General features: G+C 49.1%; 1 protein-coding gene across 5 annotated transcripts in view; it reads left to right on the forward strand.

Moving 5' to 3' along the window:
• The window catches only part of CAMTA1 (calmodulin binding transcription activator 1), a 296,378-nt gene that overhangs the window by 4,588 nt on the left and 275,811 nt on the right, over positions 1–15,979 (forward strand). The window contains exon 1 of one of the 5 annotated variants that reach the window (XM_074560721.1): positions 12,705–12,854. The exons of the other annotated variants lie outside the window; for them this stretch is intronic. Coding sequence (XP_074416822.1) covers positions 12,830–12,854 — 25 coding nt within the window. The 5' untranslated portion in view covers positions 12,705–12,829. Of the gene's footprint in view, positions 1–12,704; positions 12,855–15,979 lie in introns of those variants that run through there. 5 annotated transcript variants of the gene reach the window in all.

The following is a 15,979-nucleotide window of genomic DNA, read 5'->3' on the forward strand; positions in this document are numbered from 1 at the left end:
AGTTAAATTGCAGACAGTGCCGTTCTCCTGAGGTGATGGTTCAGCGCAGCCATTGCCTGCACCGTCTTCTGACTTAAACCCAGGCAGATACACACAGTTAAAATGTTTGAAATGCGTTGCAAACAAGTTGCCTCCATGAGGACTAAATTGCTTTCTGCTACTCTGATGCTTTTTACTGCATTTTGTGTTAATGCTGTTGAGATGCCCAAAGGAATCGCTTCTTATTGGCTCTTTCATTCTGAGAAATTATCTCTGTAACTGAGTCATGATAGTCCACTTGGGGACTTTGGGAAGCAAGAGGCAGATTTAATCACACCTGCAGAGAGCCGTGCAGTAGAAAAGCCCTCGTTGTACTCATCCAGTGGCAGCAGAAGTGGCTGAAGCAACTGACAAGAAGCAAGAAAATCTTCATTAGTAACGTAATTCTCCTTGGGCTATTTTCATGCTTGTTTATGGAAGACTGACTTTAATCCCCCAAAAGTCAAAAGCAAACATCCTCCTTGAAAATGTTCAAGGTTTGTAGTAATTATCTGCGTGTCGCCCCCTGCCTCTCGGCTCTTTCTGGCAGGAGGTGTATGGGACAGAAGGGCATTTCTGTGGCAAGCAGATGATCTTGACCGTACAAGAAGCAGAATAAGGTGTGAATGTGGATATATATAAATAACAGCTCTATTCTGCTGGAAGTGTCATCTTCAAAACAACAATGAGGGAGGGATTTGCTATAGTTTAGATGTTGGTGCCAGTTCTAATTTTTGTGTGCTGAAACTGTTTCTAATCAAGCCATGGTCTGTCACACAGAGCATTGTGCAGGGCAGGGTTAAGGCTTTTCAATGTGCGAACACCACAGCCTTTCCTGAGGATCATTAGTGCAGTTTTGACAGTGTCAGAAATTATTTCTTCAGTCTGATTCATATTGCTAGGAAATCTTCTGAAAGATCCAGCAATTCTGAATGCACGCTGGGTGTCTGGGAAGGGAGATGCTGGCTTTCTGTTGGCCTTTGGCACATCGTTGTTTCTTACTAAAGTGCAGTTCCTGCAAGAGTATGGCTTAAACCAGCACTCTCGGTGTCTTTGGATCCTTTCAGCCAAGTGCCTGAAGAGCCTGTCTTGGGGACAGAGCTCTGTATTAAGGCATCACTTTCATCTGTCAGAAGCTGTTTTCAGAACACGTAGAGCTTGCCAGAAAGCCAACCAAAGTGTAAACACTTTGAAGATGAGAAACCTATAGGAATTACTTAGACATACCATTTTCCATGGAGAGCCCTCTGGATTTTGTGCAGTGTTGGTGGCTGGAAGCTGGGAACGTGTGTTCTCTACCAGCTGTTCTCTCTCCAAAATTGGCCTCCAACTTGCCTCCAGTAGAAGTCAATGACTTCTCCTGCTATGTCAGTGAGAATATTATTTGGGCTCAATTCTACCGTTTAATTTTGCCTCTATTTAGTAGAATACGTTCCCATTGTTGCCATGATAAGGAGCTGCTCTGGGCGCTACAGGATGTTCTAAAATCCTTGTTATGTTTAGGCCACATGGTGCCACAGGGGAGGAACAACACCAGATTCAACTCTTTTGGTGCAAAAGTAGTAATTTGTCCAATGTCATTTGGAAAATGTGACCATGTTTGAAATACCATATAAATATATGAAATACAGATTGGTTTTTTTTGAAGTGGTCATAACTTGCATAAGCTATCATATCGTTAAAATATATGATGATATAACTTTGAATTTAATAACCCCAGAGTTAAGAATTCAGGCATACTTAAAACAGTAATTAGCAAATTTCTGTTGTCAATCCATATTTTGGGAGATCTGATAGTTTTGTTCATTCTTTTTCTGCATATGTGTATGTTAAGGCTGTCGCTGTATTCAGTTATTTCTATAAACTCGGCTGGAAATCTGTTATGCTCTTTGAGTTTTGAAATTCTTCACCGTCAATCTGGAAAGCTTTAAGTCTGCTAAAATTGGAGTAGAGTTAGCATTGGCAAGGAGCTGTGTCCTTACGGTTGTGCTGGTTCCCCAGTGCCAGGACTTGTAGCCATGCTCTGTTCTTCCCGCTTGCTGTTGGGGGCCCTGGAGCCCAGCCAGCACGGCTCGGTGGCGGCCCGCGGCACCCTGTGCCTCTGGCATCATGGCAGGCTGGGCGAAACGGACAATGGGAAGTTGGTTTTCGGTATTTTACTGCAGTTTTGACAGAGAGCACTACATACACGTTATTTTACTATTCATGACATTAAAGGTTAGCTCAAGGAAGATGCGTGGTGCTATTACTTTAAGGTGGCTAGTGGCCCCTAGCTGTGCTCAAGATCACCTCTGCCAGCTCTGGCATCATGGCACGTGCTGTCAACTCAGCAGTGGCTGGAAAGCTCAGATAGGACCAGGTTTGGCATCAGCATAATCACTTCTGCAGGCATTGTGCTTTGGATGCTGCCAGCTCCTCGCTGTTTCTTCTTTCTTCCAGCACATGGTATTTTGTATGACCTGAGGATAGACAGTTGCCTACTAGACTACCTTGTGGTTTTTTGTTTTTTTCCCCTCAGTCTTGTCAGCATTCAGGTTTTCAGTTGCAGGGCAGCACTGGGAAATGGGTATTCTGTTTTGCTTGCTGTCCTGCTAATGCTTTAGCTTGCTGGAGTCGGTGAGAGGTGGCAGCAGTGGGAGTTAGTGCTGTTAGTCATTCAGGTGACATGGTCTGATAGACAAAGCTCTCGCACTAGTAACGGAGGATGCTTATCTAAGAGAGAGTCGTATCCAGTTGTTCAGGATTGTGTAGCCTCACCTTACCACTTGCTGCAAATTCTCTTACTCAAACGCAGGTGCAGCTTTTCAAAACACCTAATATTATGTTCGTGTTTAGCCTGTCTTGAAGCATACAAGAAAGGAAGGTGAATCACCGCCTTGTATACTTTGATCTTAAAGTTCAGTTTTATTCCTTATCTGTAAGTGGTTTGTCAGACAAAATTTTGTAGTCATTGTATTTGAAGATCTCACCCTTGATGTCAGAGGCAAGGCAGTCGGAGGAGACGCAGTTAGAAATCCTCCATCTTTGAAGTATTTCATTTGGCATAGAATATTTCATGGATCCATCAATCTGAGTAAGCCCGTATCAGGTACTGGTGGCTGGTACTACAGTTGTTGTTACTAGCAGGTAGGGCTCCAAGGTTTTCTTTTGCTTGTGGGGTCTGTTTTGCTTTGTGGTTTTTTTTTTTTTTTCCTCCCCAGAAATTGTGGACATTTTTTACTAGTATAGATTAGTTCCTCAGATGAGCCATGGACAACATTGCACTGCAAGTTTGGGTGTTCTAGTCCAGATACTTGCTTTCGACAAGCTTGCTATGAGCCATACAAGCACCTTCCGTGCAGATAAACGTCCGGTATCACTACTGAGAACATAAGTTGGAATTTTGATTGTGTGGAAGCTAATGATGAGTATATCAGTAACTGCCACATGATTTGTCTGCTCCCAACCATGCTCTTCTTAAGTAAAAATTCGCCCTTTTTGAATAAAAGCTGGCAACTGACTAGCATAAAATAAACAAGCTATTTTTAGAGACAGACAATGTAGCTTTTCCCATAGTAGATGGTGGATACCTGCCACTAAGCACCGCTCGCTTTATGGGATTAGTGTGGTTAACGAGTTGTTTATAATAGTTTAGTAAATAAGGGCTTCTGTAGAGTCAGTGCTTATTTTTCTTGGGTATCCACTCAGGTGACTAATGATACTGGATTTAAAGTTTTCAGATGTGAGAGGTTTAAATCTCAATGTGAGAGGTGTAAAGCATATGTTTGTGTATTGCCGGCATGAAGAACCTTAACATTTTGGCACCTCCCATAATAGAGTGTATCCCATGTGAGGAAGGGAGCGGAACGGAGCTCTGCGGGATTCCACATGCAAGGAGCTTCCCAGCAGTGACGATTCATACTCAGGGACCTTCTGCTTCTTGCATCTTAAATGGTGCAAGAAAGGGAGCAATGTTTTTGGAGCAAGCAAATGGCCAAATGAGGTGGGAAATATTTTGTTTCCAAAATGCCGGGATTATTATAGACAATGATAAGCAATTTGTTAAAAGCAAGCCTTTACATTCTTTCTGATTTCATACCCGAAACTTTGTGGTTAGCCTGCGTAACTGGAAGTCTCTGTGCTGACACGATTGTGCCACACAACACTGGCCGTTGTAGTGAGCCAGTTCCATTGCTGGCACTTACACCTCTGTGTCGTTCATGCAAAACATAATTATTTGGATTGTGATGGGTGCTTGAGGTAGGGGCATAATTCCATCCCTCAGACTTTAACCTTAACTGTAAGGGCTTAATGCCGAATACGCCAGAAGTAAGTGCAGTCTGTTAGATTATACTCCCGATCAGCATTTAAATTCGTAGGCAGACCTTGCAGATCCCTTTCTGAAATGTGCCCTTCAGGCTCGTTCTCCAGGTGACTGGCCACTTCCATTGATCCCATACTAATTTCTGCAACTAGGACATGTTTACTTTTTATACTTCTAGTTGATTTTGATCAATTGGTAGTCCTACAGAAGAATTAACTTATAGTTTTAATATTATTACAAAGCTACTTAATTTTTTTAAGCAGGAAGAGGTGTTATAAAAATTGACATTGTGCAACACTAGGTCGCAGGTTTTGCTGTTTAATCGTAGATGGAAGTTGAAAAATACCATTGCAAGTATAAAAGCTAATTCCAATATTAATAGTTCTCTTACAGGTAAAGAGAAGTAATTTTATGCAGAATTCTTTTCTTTAGGCATGCTTGCTAATTTTGAATATATCTCCCCCTCTAAGGAGTCAGTGGAAGTTATTTTCAGCAGCATTTTGTGGTTACTCTGGTGAGTTGGTAGTACATGTCTAATCCTTGGGCGGTGCTATAGTGTTGCTCAGTGTCGCATGGTGGGGCCTTTTCAGCACCCTGAGAATGGCGAGGTTGCAGTCATTTGGAGCAAATTTTAAAATGAGCATGACAGGCTGTTCCTAGACGTAAGCACGGATGAAGAGAAGGTCGTGGACTTCATGTGAATATTCAGATGAGGTTATGCTAACTTGTGTTTTTCAAAGATATTGTGAATTGTTTCCCTGGCAGAAATAGCACTTTAGATAAACGTTAAATATAGACTGATGCTGTCAAAAAAAGAGAATGTGTATCACTTATCACCAAAAGTGACACTTCATAAGGGCCTTTTTCAATTTATAGTTCAATAAAAAGGGTAATCTGTGTAGGGATATTCTGTCCTTGCCTACAGTTCTACAGTTCTGACAGGATCACATTCCTGCTTTTACCTTTCTACTGTCCCAGGCTGAAATACTTCATATTTAACACTCTGGGTTCTATAAATAATTGACGTGCCTGTCTTAGCAACTGCAGATCAGCAGCAAATGGTATTGTTGAATAATAGGGTTCTTCTGCATTCTTTACTCCTTTACATCTTAATTTTCACTCTGCTACTGAGAGTGTAGGAACTGATTTACTCCACTTCAGGAAAAAAAGTATTACTCTGCCAGTCTTGCAGGGGAGGAAGTTCAGGGGAAAGTCAAGAACTTGCAAATGAAATCATCTAGTAGACTCTAGCTATTTCTGCACATTTTCGGCATATATTGTTTGTATATATTTCTCATTCCGTGCAACTCTCGTGGGTCATATGGGAGAGAATTGTTTTAATAGTTAGGCAAGGTTTAGGCAAATCTAGAAAGAAAACTCTGCTGTATAGCTAAAACTAATGAGAAATATTAAACCAATCATTTTTGTTTATAAGAACTACTGCGCATCCTTGATGACCGAGAAGGAAGGTTTTGCGTAATAAGGCATCGGTCAGGCACCCAAGAGATAATTTGGGTAGCTGCACTGCCATAGTACCACTGTAAGCAAGTCATGATTGATTCTAATTTGTGATACTGTAATTATATTTCCATTTGGTTTATCTATTCATAAATAATGATGAAAAAAAGTCAGGGAAGTTCCTTCTCATTGTGAATTTATAGCATGGCAGAACGCAGTCACGGTGGAGTTCTTTAAAAATTTGGCATAATGATTTCAACAATAATGCTTTTTAATTGAAAGCATGAGTGCTCTGTTGTTTGTTAGTGATGCTTCCGTGTTACGCATCCACAGAATAAATCACAGGAGCGTATGAATAAAGACTTGGTTTGGTAGCTCCAGTCCGGGTTTTTGGGCAGAGGGCAGGGCCTGGGTGGTGCTGTCATCAGAAGGTCCCTGGGAGCAGGCTGACTCAGTTAAATTGGGCTTTGCCTCTGGCTTCCAGTTCTTGAATCTATGTGGCTTTGAACACCTCCTGCCTCTGTTACCGTCATCAATTTCTCTTCCTTCTTTCTCCTTTTGTTCTTCCGTCGTTGTCTTCCATTACTCATTCTTCTGTTTTCAGTGCCTGAGGCTGACATTTTCATACCTTGGTGACTAAAGTTTGGCTCCTAAATCTGTATTTATTCAGTTAATATAGACAGCAGCCCAATTTCAGAACAGTTAAGATTTTTGTTTAAAAGTAGGAACAGAAATTCAGAGCATACCTTTAGGGATCTTAGACTTAAGCATACTTTCCCATTATTATTTGCTTCAACTATCGCTAGAGATACCAAACTGACCTGAAGATTATGCTATCTTGTACATGTTGAGGGGAAAATAAGAATTATGGAAAATGGCCTTTTCCTCGTGTAATATGGGTTACTCTGTGGGTTTCTGCGAACGCTGTGGGCTGGGATTCGGTGAGCTGGCACTGCCGCCTTTGTCAAGCAGCGTTTCCTGGCCGGTCCCGAGCTGGGAACTGCTCATCTGCTGCCCAGAACAGAGCCAGCGGGGGAGCAGCACTGTGCACGATTGCTTTGCATTACTGATTCTGTGTAGGATTTACACTTTCTCCTTGCTTCTTAAGGAATAAGTGCAGCTTTGCATACCAGCAGGGGAGAGGGGTTGGGATGTGGGGGAAAAACATTCCCAGAGAGCAGCAGCCAGGCTATACAGCTTGTTACAGGATGATGACAGCTTAAAAAAAACCAACATCCTTCCATGTACCTTATTGAAGACTGCACTGAAGCTATAACTGAGGCTACCATGGATGACAGTCATATTACCTCCTTAAACTAACTTGATTGTCTTCTTGTAACAGAAAGCAAAGAGAAATGTCCTGAATATACTGTAGGAAATTGTCTTTACTAAATCTAGCCCAGCATTTATGAGCGTTGTATATATTATTTGATTTTTCCAGAATTACATAAATGGGGGGAAAAGACTGTTAATGTAAGTTGACTACCAGAGTAAATCACAGCCTGATTATTTTTTTTTTCTGGCTAAAATTAGAATTTGATGTAATGGTCAATAGACATTTTCTTTAATTTTTGAGACATAATTTCTAATAGCTAATTCAAACAAATTGGACAAAGTTGCTGCAGAATTGAAAAAATAAATTATCTGAGTTTTATGGTGACTTAGTGGTAAATCCCCTTAGTTGGAAGCTTTAATTTACCTCATATTTCAATTTTTTTCTCCTCTAACTGGCTTGTGGGTGTATATTAGAGCAAAATAATTGTTATTTTCTTAGTGCCACCAAGGTGCTTTGGAGCATGAACCAAAGTGAAGACAGAACCTGCCCAGTTCTCACGGAGAAGTAAAGGACTAAGGACCGCAAAGGGAGGAACAACGGGGCTTGTGGCAGAGGCAGCATGCCGCAGCACACGGCATGGCAGGCATTCTTCCCTGGCATTGCTGACACAGCAAAATGCAGGAGGTTGGCACCCACGTAAGTCAGTTCTGAAGCTGTTTGACATTTAACCAGAACAAATTGGGCTCCAGCTTTTCAACCCCCCCAGGCTGCCACGTGTTTCCCTTCTGTGGTCGGTGCCAGTGTGGAGTAACAAAGCATTTTTGCCCTTGTTCTTGGTTAAACAAGTAAATACTGCATTTAGTGTTGAGGCTACTGGCTTAAATATCTACAAAAACTTCACGAGGCTTTGCACAGCACAAACATCTTTCCTCCAGGGTCTGTTAAAATGGTTTAGGCTCTGGAGTTATGCTTCAGTTTAGTCTGGTGTGAATTCCCTAGAGCCAACAGAGTTTTACTAGAGATTATTTGAATGTAGTGTTTGTATTTCTAAGGGAAATAAGTGGGCTCAGAACTGCAGAAGGAACGGGGAGAAGAATGTATCCAAACCCCAGCCTATGGAGGATGACAGAGTTCAGCCTCCTGCTGGGGTAGTATGCAGTTTCATCCATTCTGAGTGTAACCAGTATCTCTGGTTCCTAGTAATGTATATTCTTCAACTTCCACACATTATTTTGGGCAAGTTATTTGGATGGCACAGCCCTAAACAGAGCATGTTTCTCTGAGAACCTTTCTGAAGAAATGCATGTGTTTTGGGATATTTATCTGGTTTTGATGAACTTGGGAATTGGCAGTTATACTTCACAAAAGCAGTAAAGTGTTGTGAAGTAACAGTGGATTTGTACCTACACATTGACTTGGCTAAGTCTTGGGTTTGTGCCTAGAAGAAACTGCTTTTGATTCTGTAAGTGGAGAGAGGAAAGGGCAAAACCATTTCATTTCTATCAGTGAGGTGGTTTTTTTTTTTTTAAGCATCTCTTCACACTTTTAAGAGTATTTTTGTAAAAACACTTGGCATTCCTTGCTTTTAAATCATGGAGTAACTCTGTGCAAACAATTCAAAAGAAATGGGGTTCCAACATTGTCATTATAGCTATTAAAACTGAATTGTTTTGCTTTTTGATGCTTGCCATAGCAACGGTGGATGTATAATTTGCTGAATATCCATAACAGGATATTTGAATGTATTCTTTACAGTTTTACTTCTGCATATAAGTAACATGCCAAATCATCACATTAACCCAATTAACCAAGACAGACCCACATCTGCCATGGAATGACAATGAAGATTTTTTTTTTTTTTTGAAGAACCTCATATTTCACCTGCCTCTTAACAACAAAACCCAAACACCGTACATCAGAGTAGCAGCAGCTTTTATCAGTACACTGTTAAAAATTATTCATGATTCAGATGGCAAAAAAGCCTGGCACATCTACTTCCTCGCTGCTTATCAGCTGGAGGTAGCTCTGTGTTTGTGCCCCTGGAAAGGTAAGACCGAGGCAGTTTATCCTGTTCCATACATGCACAGAATCTTTTGCAGTTCAGTACCTCTGTGCCTTAATAGCGATTAGACCTCTGATTTTTAAACAGTGGGGAGCTGGGAAACTTGAAAGATACCAGCAGCACTTCAATTCAAATGGCTTTTTTCTTATCATTTTATTGCACAAGAAATTAAATGAAAATATTTGTGACTTTGCTGGCATGTTTGATGAAAAGTCCATGTTCAAATAGCATCCGTAATATTACATAGATCACATTGCTGTAATAACCTATAGGCTACTGTTAAAATTATGTATGGTTTCAGGTATATAAGATTCAGTTTATTAGGGTTTTTTTTCCCTCCTGGTAGAAAAGCTTATATTGAGGAAGAGAATAAGTTCATTAGCCATATGTAGCAGTGTTCATACAGTACTTTGATAACCCCTTAAAAATGCCTTACTCGTCCTCATCCACACAAATTCTCATCATCTTTGCAGACCAGGAAGGATCTAGAAAGCCAGACAGTGCCCCAAAGACACTCTACAGAGCAGGCTGCACGCTCCTGTAGGGCGAAGGTGGGTTGTGTGCGTTCTGGAAGTGGAGCTGTTTCCTCCTTCCCCAGACTGTAACGGCTGAGAGAAGGCAGCTGGCGTCCTGAACAACCTTGTCAATCAGAGCACATGGACCTCATTACTCTAATGAGCCATAGAGGCACATAAGGAACTACTTGAGCTTTGGAGAGAAGAGAGAGATGGACACTCTTGTGTACACATGTAGCTGATTTTGCATTTAATTATGTTTCTGGGTGATCTCAAGGTCTAACCCCATGTGGAGTACCTTATGGTTATTTGTTCTCAAGAGTATGTAAGTGAACAATGCAGCGAGGGTTATGACCAAAATAAATGGTTGTGCTTGTCTCCCTGCGAAGAATGGAAAGACTATTTGTGGCAACAGTTGCTCCTGCGTACTTGGGAGCGGGCTGGGTTCCTAATGGCGTTTCAGCCGCAAGCACTGGTGTCTGCAGAACCAAATCCACACAGTTCTCCGACATAATTGTATTTGGTAGCAGAGTGAGAGTCACAGAATCACAGAATGTGTTGGGTTGGAAGGGACCTTTAAAGGTCATCTAGTCCAGCCTCCCCTCCAGTAAGCAGAGTCCTTGTAACTTGGAGGAGATGCATTAGCTCCACTGTTTCTCTCGTCTCCTTTTCATTATGTAGTCTTGGCTGAATATCCATGTGGAAGCTCCAGCTCCTTCAGAATCCCAACCTGAGGTTAATCTTGGGCAGGAGACTGACGTGGCTGGAGGTGAGCTGGTTGAGGGCAGAGAGGCAGTGGGTAGATTGGCACTCTGAAGGCACTGTGGGCTCTGCTTCTGGGCTAATCCTGGTGCCTGTTTCTTGCTGGAGAAGCGATGGCAAGGCAGATCTCTGTCCGTAGGGGGTGGACACTGGCACCTGCTGCTCCCTAGGGAGCACTGGGAATGGGTTCCACGCGGGCTGGCCCTCCGCGTTTAGTGAGATGTCACCTAAACATCCGGTACTTGCATGAGAAAATGGTCTTCCCTCTCTTAACAGCATAGGGATACCTGGTTTAATCTAGAATTCCTTTTTTGCCATAATACAAACTGTGAGGAGCACCAGCTGTATGGCTGCCTCATGTCTCTGCTCAAAGTGTACGGATCATCTCGGAAGAATATTCAAGGAGAGACATAAATTCCCTAGAACTCATTAAGAAAATGATAGCTCTTTCCCAGCATGGCAACTAGAAAAGTTTCCAGTGTATCTTGAACAGCTGAAGGAAACAATTATCATAGCAGATCCTGTAGCTGCATTAATATTTGTGTGTATTCATAGGCCAGAATATACTAGACGAGCTTTGTGGCCGTCGGGAGTGAGCCTGTCATTCTAGAGCCTCTTCCTCAATGTGCCTTTCACGCTCCACGAGATTAGCAGCCACTGAAAATAGGAAAAAGGAATTTTCCTTTCTTCTGTCTTAGAAGAGACCCATCACAACGTACTCCCCTTTCGTCTTGGCTCGGGGATGGCTTTGGTCCTTAGCAAAACCAGAGGGCCAACAGGTCTTTTAAAGGAGTTCCACTCTCATGAGGATCTAAGGGAAAATATCCTTTTTGCGTGTTTAGTCACACACATCAAAGGAAACAACCGTTTCCATCTTCATTTGCATTGTGCCAGCATTAGATGTGGTCCAGTTACACGGAGCTCTGCTTGAGGAGGCAGAAGTGCCAGGACTTTTCAAGCTTTGACGGAGATGGGGAGAAAACTTGGCCAGGCAAAGAATCCATCGCTCTTCCAAGGCGCTTTCTGTTTTGAAAAGGACAGAGTGATTTACTTGATTCCCTGGGGGACTCTGCAGCTGAAGCTCCCGAGGCCCTGGCTGGGGGTGGCACAGCCGCAGTTGGGTGCTGCTCAGGCTCAGGGCCCCCTCGGACGTTCCCCATCGCCCGGCCAGCGCAGACCCGGGTTCCGCAGAGCGCGGATCTCCCTCGTCCTGCCCGGAGCTGCCGCTTCTGCCTTGGCGTTGGCCAGCCCAGCCCGTCGCTCCGCCAGGGGAGCGGGGGCTCGGCCTTCGCACAGGGTGGGGAAACGGGGGGATCCCCGGTTCAGCCCCGGGGCTGGTTGCACAGGGCTCTGCGGGGCTGGGGAGTCCGTCCCGGCTCCGAGCGGGGCGCGGGCTCAGCGCCGGCGTTACCGGGGGATGGGGGAATCGCGGGCTTTCAGATTGGCCTTTGTAAAAACGGTTCCTGAGCCTCTCCCAGCTGCGGCGGCGTTTCCCCACTCGAGAACACACCGCAGCTCCGGCCTTTCCGCTCCAACGCGGCGGCTCGAGAGCGCTCCGCCGGCTGGCGGGGCCCCTCCGCCACCGGTGTCGCCGCCCTCCCGGCGGGCCGCGGAGGAGGCTGACACCGCCGGCGCGTTATCTGCGTACGGGCGGACCGGGAGCCCCCCGACGCGGCACAGGGTCAGCGGGCTCTCGCTGCGCCGCGGAAGGGGCGGCCGGGCGGGACCGGCGCCGCTGCCCCCGCTACCTGCGGGACCGGGCCGGTCCGCGGGGCTGCCCCCGCCGGGCGGGCGGGGAGGGGCGGGGCGTGCCGCCCGCCGCGCCAATCGGCGGCTTTGTTTAGGGTTACAGGGCGCGGAGGGGGCGTGCGCCCGCCGGGGCCGCCCGCAGCCAATGGACAGGGCGGGGGGCGGGGGCGCCGGCGGCCGCCCGGCTCGCCCGCCCCATTGGTCCCGCGCGCCGTCACTCTGGCGGGGAGCGCTGGTCATTGGCTGCCGGCGCCGGCGGCCCCGTGCGTCAATCGGCGCGTCCCGTTTCCTCCGCGGCGCGGTTGGCTCTGGCGGCCGTCAGTAAAGCGGCGCCGCTTACCGAGTGGCCTCTGCAGCCGTCAGTCAAGCGCCTCGTCCCGCCCTCCTCGTCTTCCCGGCGCCGCCGCTGAATGGCTGCGGCGGGTGTCAGTGAAGCGCTGCGGCGCTCCCATTGGCGGGGCGGGCTGTCCGTCGCGCCCATCCCCTCCGGGCGCCCGCCCTCCGCCCGCCGCGATTGGCCGCGGCGGGTGTCAGTGCGGCGGCTCCCCCAATGGGCGGCGCGGGGTGTGCGCCGTGCGCGCGGGGTGGCCGGCCCGGCGGCGGCGGCGGCGGCAGCGGGAGGAGGCGGCGCGCGCCTGGGTCCCGGTCGCGAGGAGGCGGAGGAGGATGTGGCGCGCGGAGGGGAAATGGCTGCCGAAAACAAGCCGGAAGGTGAGAGCGCGGCCGGGCCGCCCCCCGCCCCGCGCCGCCGGGCCGCGCCGGGCCCGCCCGCCGCCGCCGCCGGGCTGTCGGCGCGCCGGGCCTCCCGCGCCGCCCCCCGCCCCTGCCCCCGCCGCGGGGCGGCGGCGGAGGAGGCCGGGCCGGGCCGCGCGGCGCGAAGTTTGGCGGCGGCGGGCGCCCCCGCGGGGCCGGGCCGGGGCGGCGGGCAGGCCATGTGCGGCGGGCAGGCCGCGTGGCGCCGGGGCCGCGGCGGCCGGGCCGGGCTGGGCCGGGCCGGGGCACGGGCACGCCTCCCGCCGCCCGCCGGCACGTGCCCGCCCGCCGCCAACATGGAGGCTGCGGCGGCGGGGCCGGCGCAGGGCGCGGCGCGGGGCTCCCGGCCGCCGCTCGCCGCTGATGGCCTGGGCCCGCCGCCGCCCGGGGTCACGCCGCGCCGGGCCGGGCCTGGCCGCGCCGCCCCCGTCGCCCTCCTCCCCGCTCCCCTCCCCCCCCTCCGGCGGCGGCGGCGGCGGCGGCGCACGTGCCTCGCGGGCGCGCGCCCGTCACGAGCGGGGCAGCCTCGTCCGCGGCCCCGCCGCACCGGGGCCTCCGCGCTGGCGGGCAGCGGGCGGGCCGGGGGCGGGCGCTACCGGGGCGGGCGGAGCGGCGGGCCCGGGGGAGAGCGAGCCGAGGGGAGGGCCCGGCCCGCCCCGCCCCACTCGCCCCTGCCGGCCGCGGGAAGGGGGGGAGCGGGGCGCCCAACTCCGGGCCGAAGTTGCCGTCGCGGCGGGGAGCCGGGCGCGGCGTGTCCGCAAGGGGGAAGCGCTGCTCCGCCCGCCGCCCCCCCCCGCCGGCGGGAGCGCGGCGCCGGGCCCGGGGGGGAGCGGGGCGGTTTCCCGGGGCCCGCTCGCCCCGTAGTTAGTATTTTCTGTTATTTAACTGAAGTTTGTCCGAGCAGGCCGGCGGGAAGCGCTCGCGGCGGCTCCGGGCCCCGCCGCCGGGACCGGGATGGCGCCCTGGGACGGGACGGGCATCGCCCCGGGCGGTGCTTGAGGCAGCCGGGGCTGGTGCGGCCGGTACCGGTGTCAGGGCCTCCATTTTACCGGGGAGGGGGGATGGTTGGTATCCCGCACTAACCCCTTGCGTAACTGAAACCGGGTACGTTTCACTGGTGCCTCAGGAATCGCTCTGGGTGTAGTTGGGCGCCTCAAATATCTGTATTTAATTGGGCTAGTCTTTTTTTCTTTTCTTTATTTGCTATAACAAGCGCATTTCCTCCCTCTTCCTCACTTGCACTCTTTACTGGGAAACCCCTCAGGATTCCGGGGTTGTTTTCCCACCTCTTCGTCTGGATTTTTGCTCAAAGTGCTTTGGGACTGTGTCTTTTTTTTTTTTTTTGGTATCTTTTAATTTAGCAGCCGTAGAGCCTATGGTAGGCACGGCTACCTTTGGTTTGCTGTTTCCCTGCACCTTGTCCAGCATCATGAACACTGAGTGCCCTGCAAAAATGTAAATTTTAAGTAGTAGTGGTGATTATGAGTGTTGTCAGCTTCATCTTTTATTAATCTCTTTGATGCTTCCAAATTCATTAGTTCCATCTTCCCTGTGCTCTGGAAAGCGCTGGGCTTCATTCTTCTCTCATTTACATTGAAGTAAATGATTAATTCCACTGGAGTGGTAAAATGCCAACTGGTGAACAGGGGTGTAAGTGAGAAGAGAATTAGTGTCTACCTGGAGTTGCAGCTCAAACTGTGAAGTTTTGGTTCTTCAGCGGATGAAAGCGCTGTCACCAAACGCGCTCGGGCTTCACTCTGTTTTGGGGCTTCCTGTGCTAAGGCACAATGACGTTTTTTCTGCGTAAAGCACAGCTTTCAGTATGCTCGTTGCTCTGAGGCCGTGGCTTTGCAGGGCCGTGCAGGTCAGTGCTCCTTGACTTGGAAGGTAATTTGGCCTTTCTGCTTGTTATCTAATGCAACTTTTGTCATGTTTCGTATTGGAAACTGGTTTTTGTGGGCCATTGAGGTGTGTTCTTGCTGAGGTGATGGCTCGGCAGCAGTGTTTGCTGTTGTAACGTAGCTGGAGCATCAGCTTCTGTGCCCAGTGCTGAAACGTGTCACCGGCCGGTCACTGCTCCGCACCGTGCGTGGCACCGGCGGCACGGCTGCGGTGGGAGCCGGGCGTCCTCGGCTTGGCACCGGCGGCTGGGTTGTTCTCGTAGTAATCGCGGAGCAGCTCCCTGTGCTGACCTAGTTCTGTGGTATATTTTCAGGGAGGCAAGATATAAACCATTCATTCCTTAAACTTAAACTCCGCCTGTCAGAAACTTAAATGGGAATCGTTTTAAAGCGTGATTCAAGACAAGTGTTTCACCAGTAGTACAGATGCTGGAGGAGAGAATGCAAGTAGCTTTAGGTTTTTGGTACTTTAAAAACCAAAGTTAAATGGCAGCTCGCAGTTAGTTGCGTGGAGAAGCACTGCTTTATTGGGGACCAATCTGGTCCATCCACCCGATGTGGCACAGGAGAATCGAGCCCCGTGGACATCCACAAGCGGCTCCGCAGACCCACCTGGGCTCGGAGCTGCCCCGCCAGGCGTCGGTGGGGGCTGCTGGTGCCCAGCTGGCAGCGGAGCAGCCTCGGTGGTAGGTGGGGGTTGAAACGTGGCTGGTGTCTCTGCTCCCCGCCTGCAGGAGAGGCTTCCACGTCCTGGAGAACCTGGGTGAGTTCCCTCTCTTCTGGTTTCCTTAGGCAGGATGAAGCTGGGCTCCGTGGCCGAACAGCTCTGACCATTGCTGCAGCACAGGGTTTGTGGCTCCTGTAGTTTCTCACCCGTTTTTTGTGTCTGGAGTGAAATGGCAGCACTGCCCCTTGGAGGTGCCACCTTGGCAGCTGTGATGGGCTGTGAACTTGATCAGGGTGGGGGCTCGTCGTTAAATTAAAAAAAGAAAGTTTTTAAAAAGTTCAAAATAGAATGAGCATAGAGAACCTTTATTTGTGTTTCTGTGTGTTCTCATGGACAGGTATCTGAAACCAATGGCTTTAGAGCAATGCCCGTGTATTTAAATGGTGCGGCTGGCGCAGGAGCTGGGCACTTCATTTGTGTTCCCCGCTAAGGTCGGTCGGAGGCGGTTGTCAAAT

The sequence above is a fragment of the Larus michahellis genome, chromosome 16 (genome assembly GCF_964199755.1).
Source record: "Larus michahellis chromosome 16, bLarMic1.1, whole genome shotgun sequence".
Lineage (NCBI taxonomy): Eukaryota > Metazoa > Chordata > Aves > Charadriiformes > Laridae > Larus > Larus michahellis.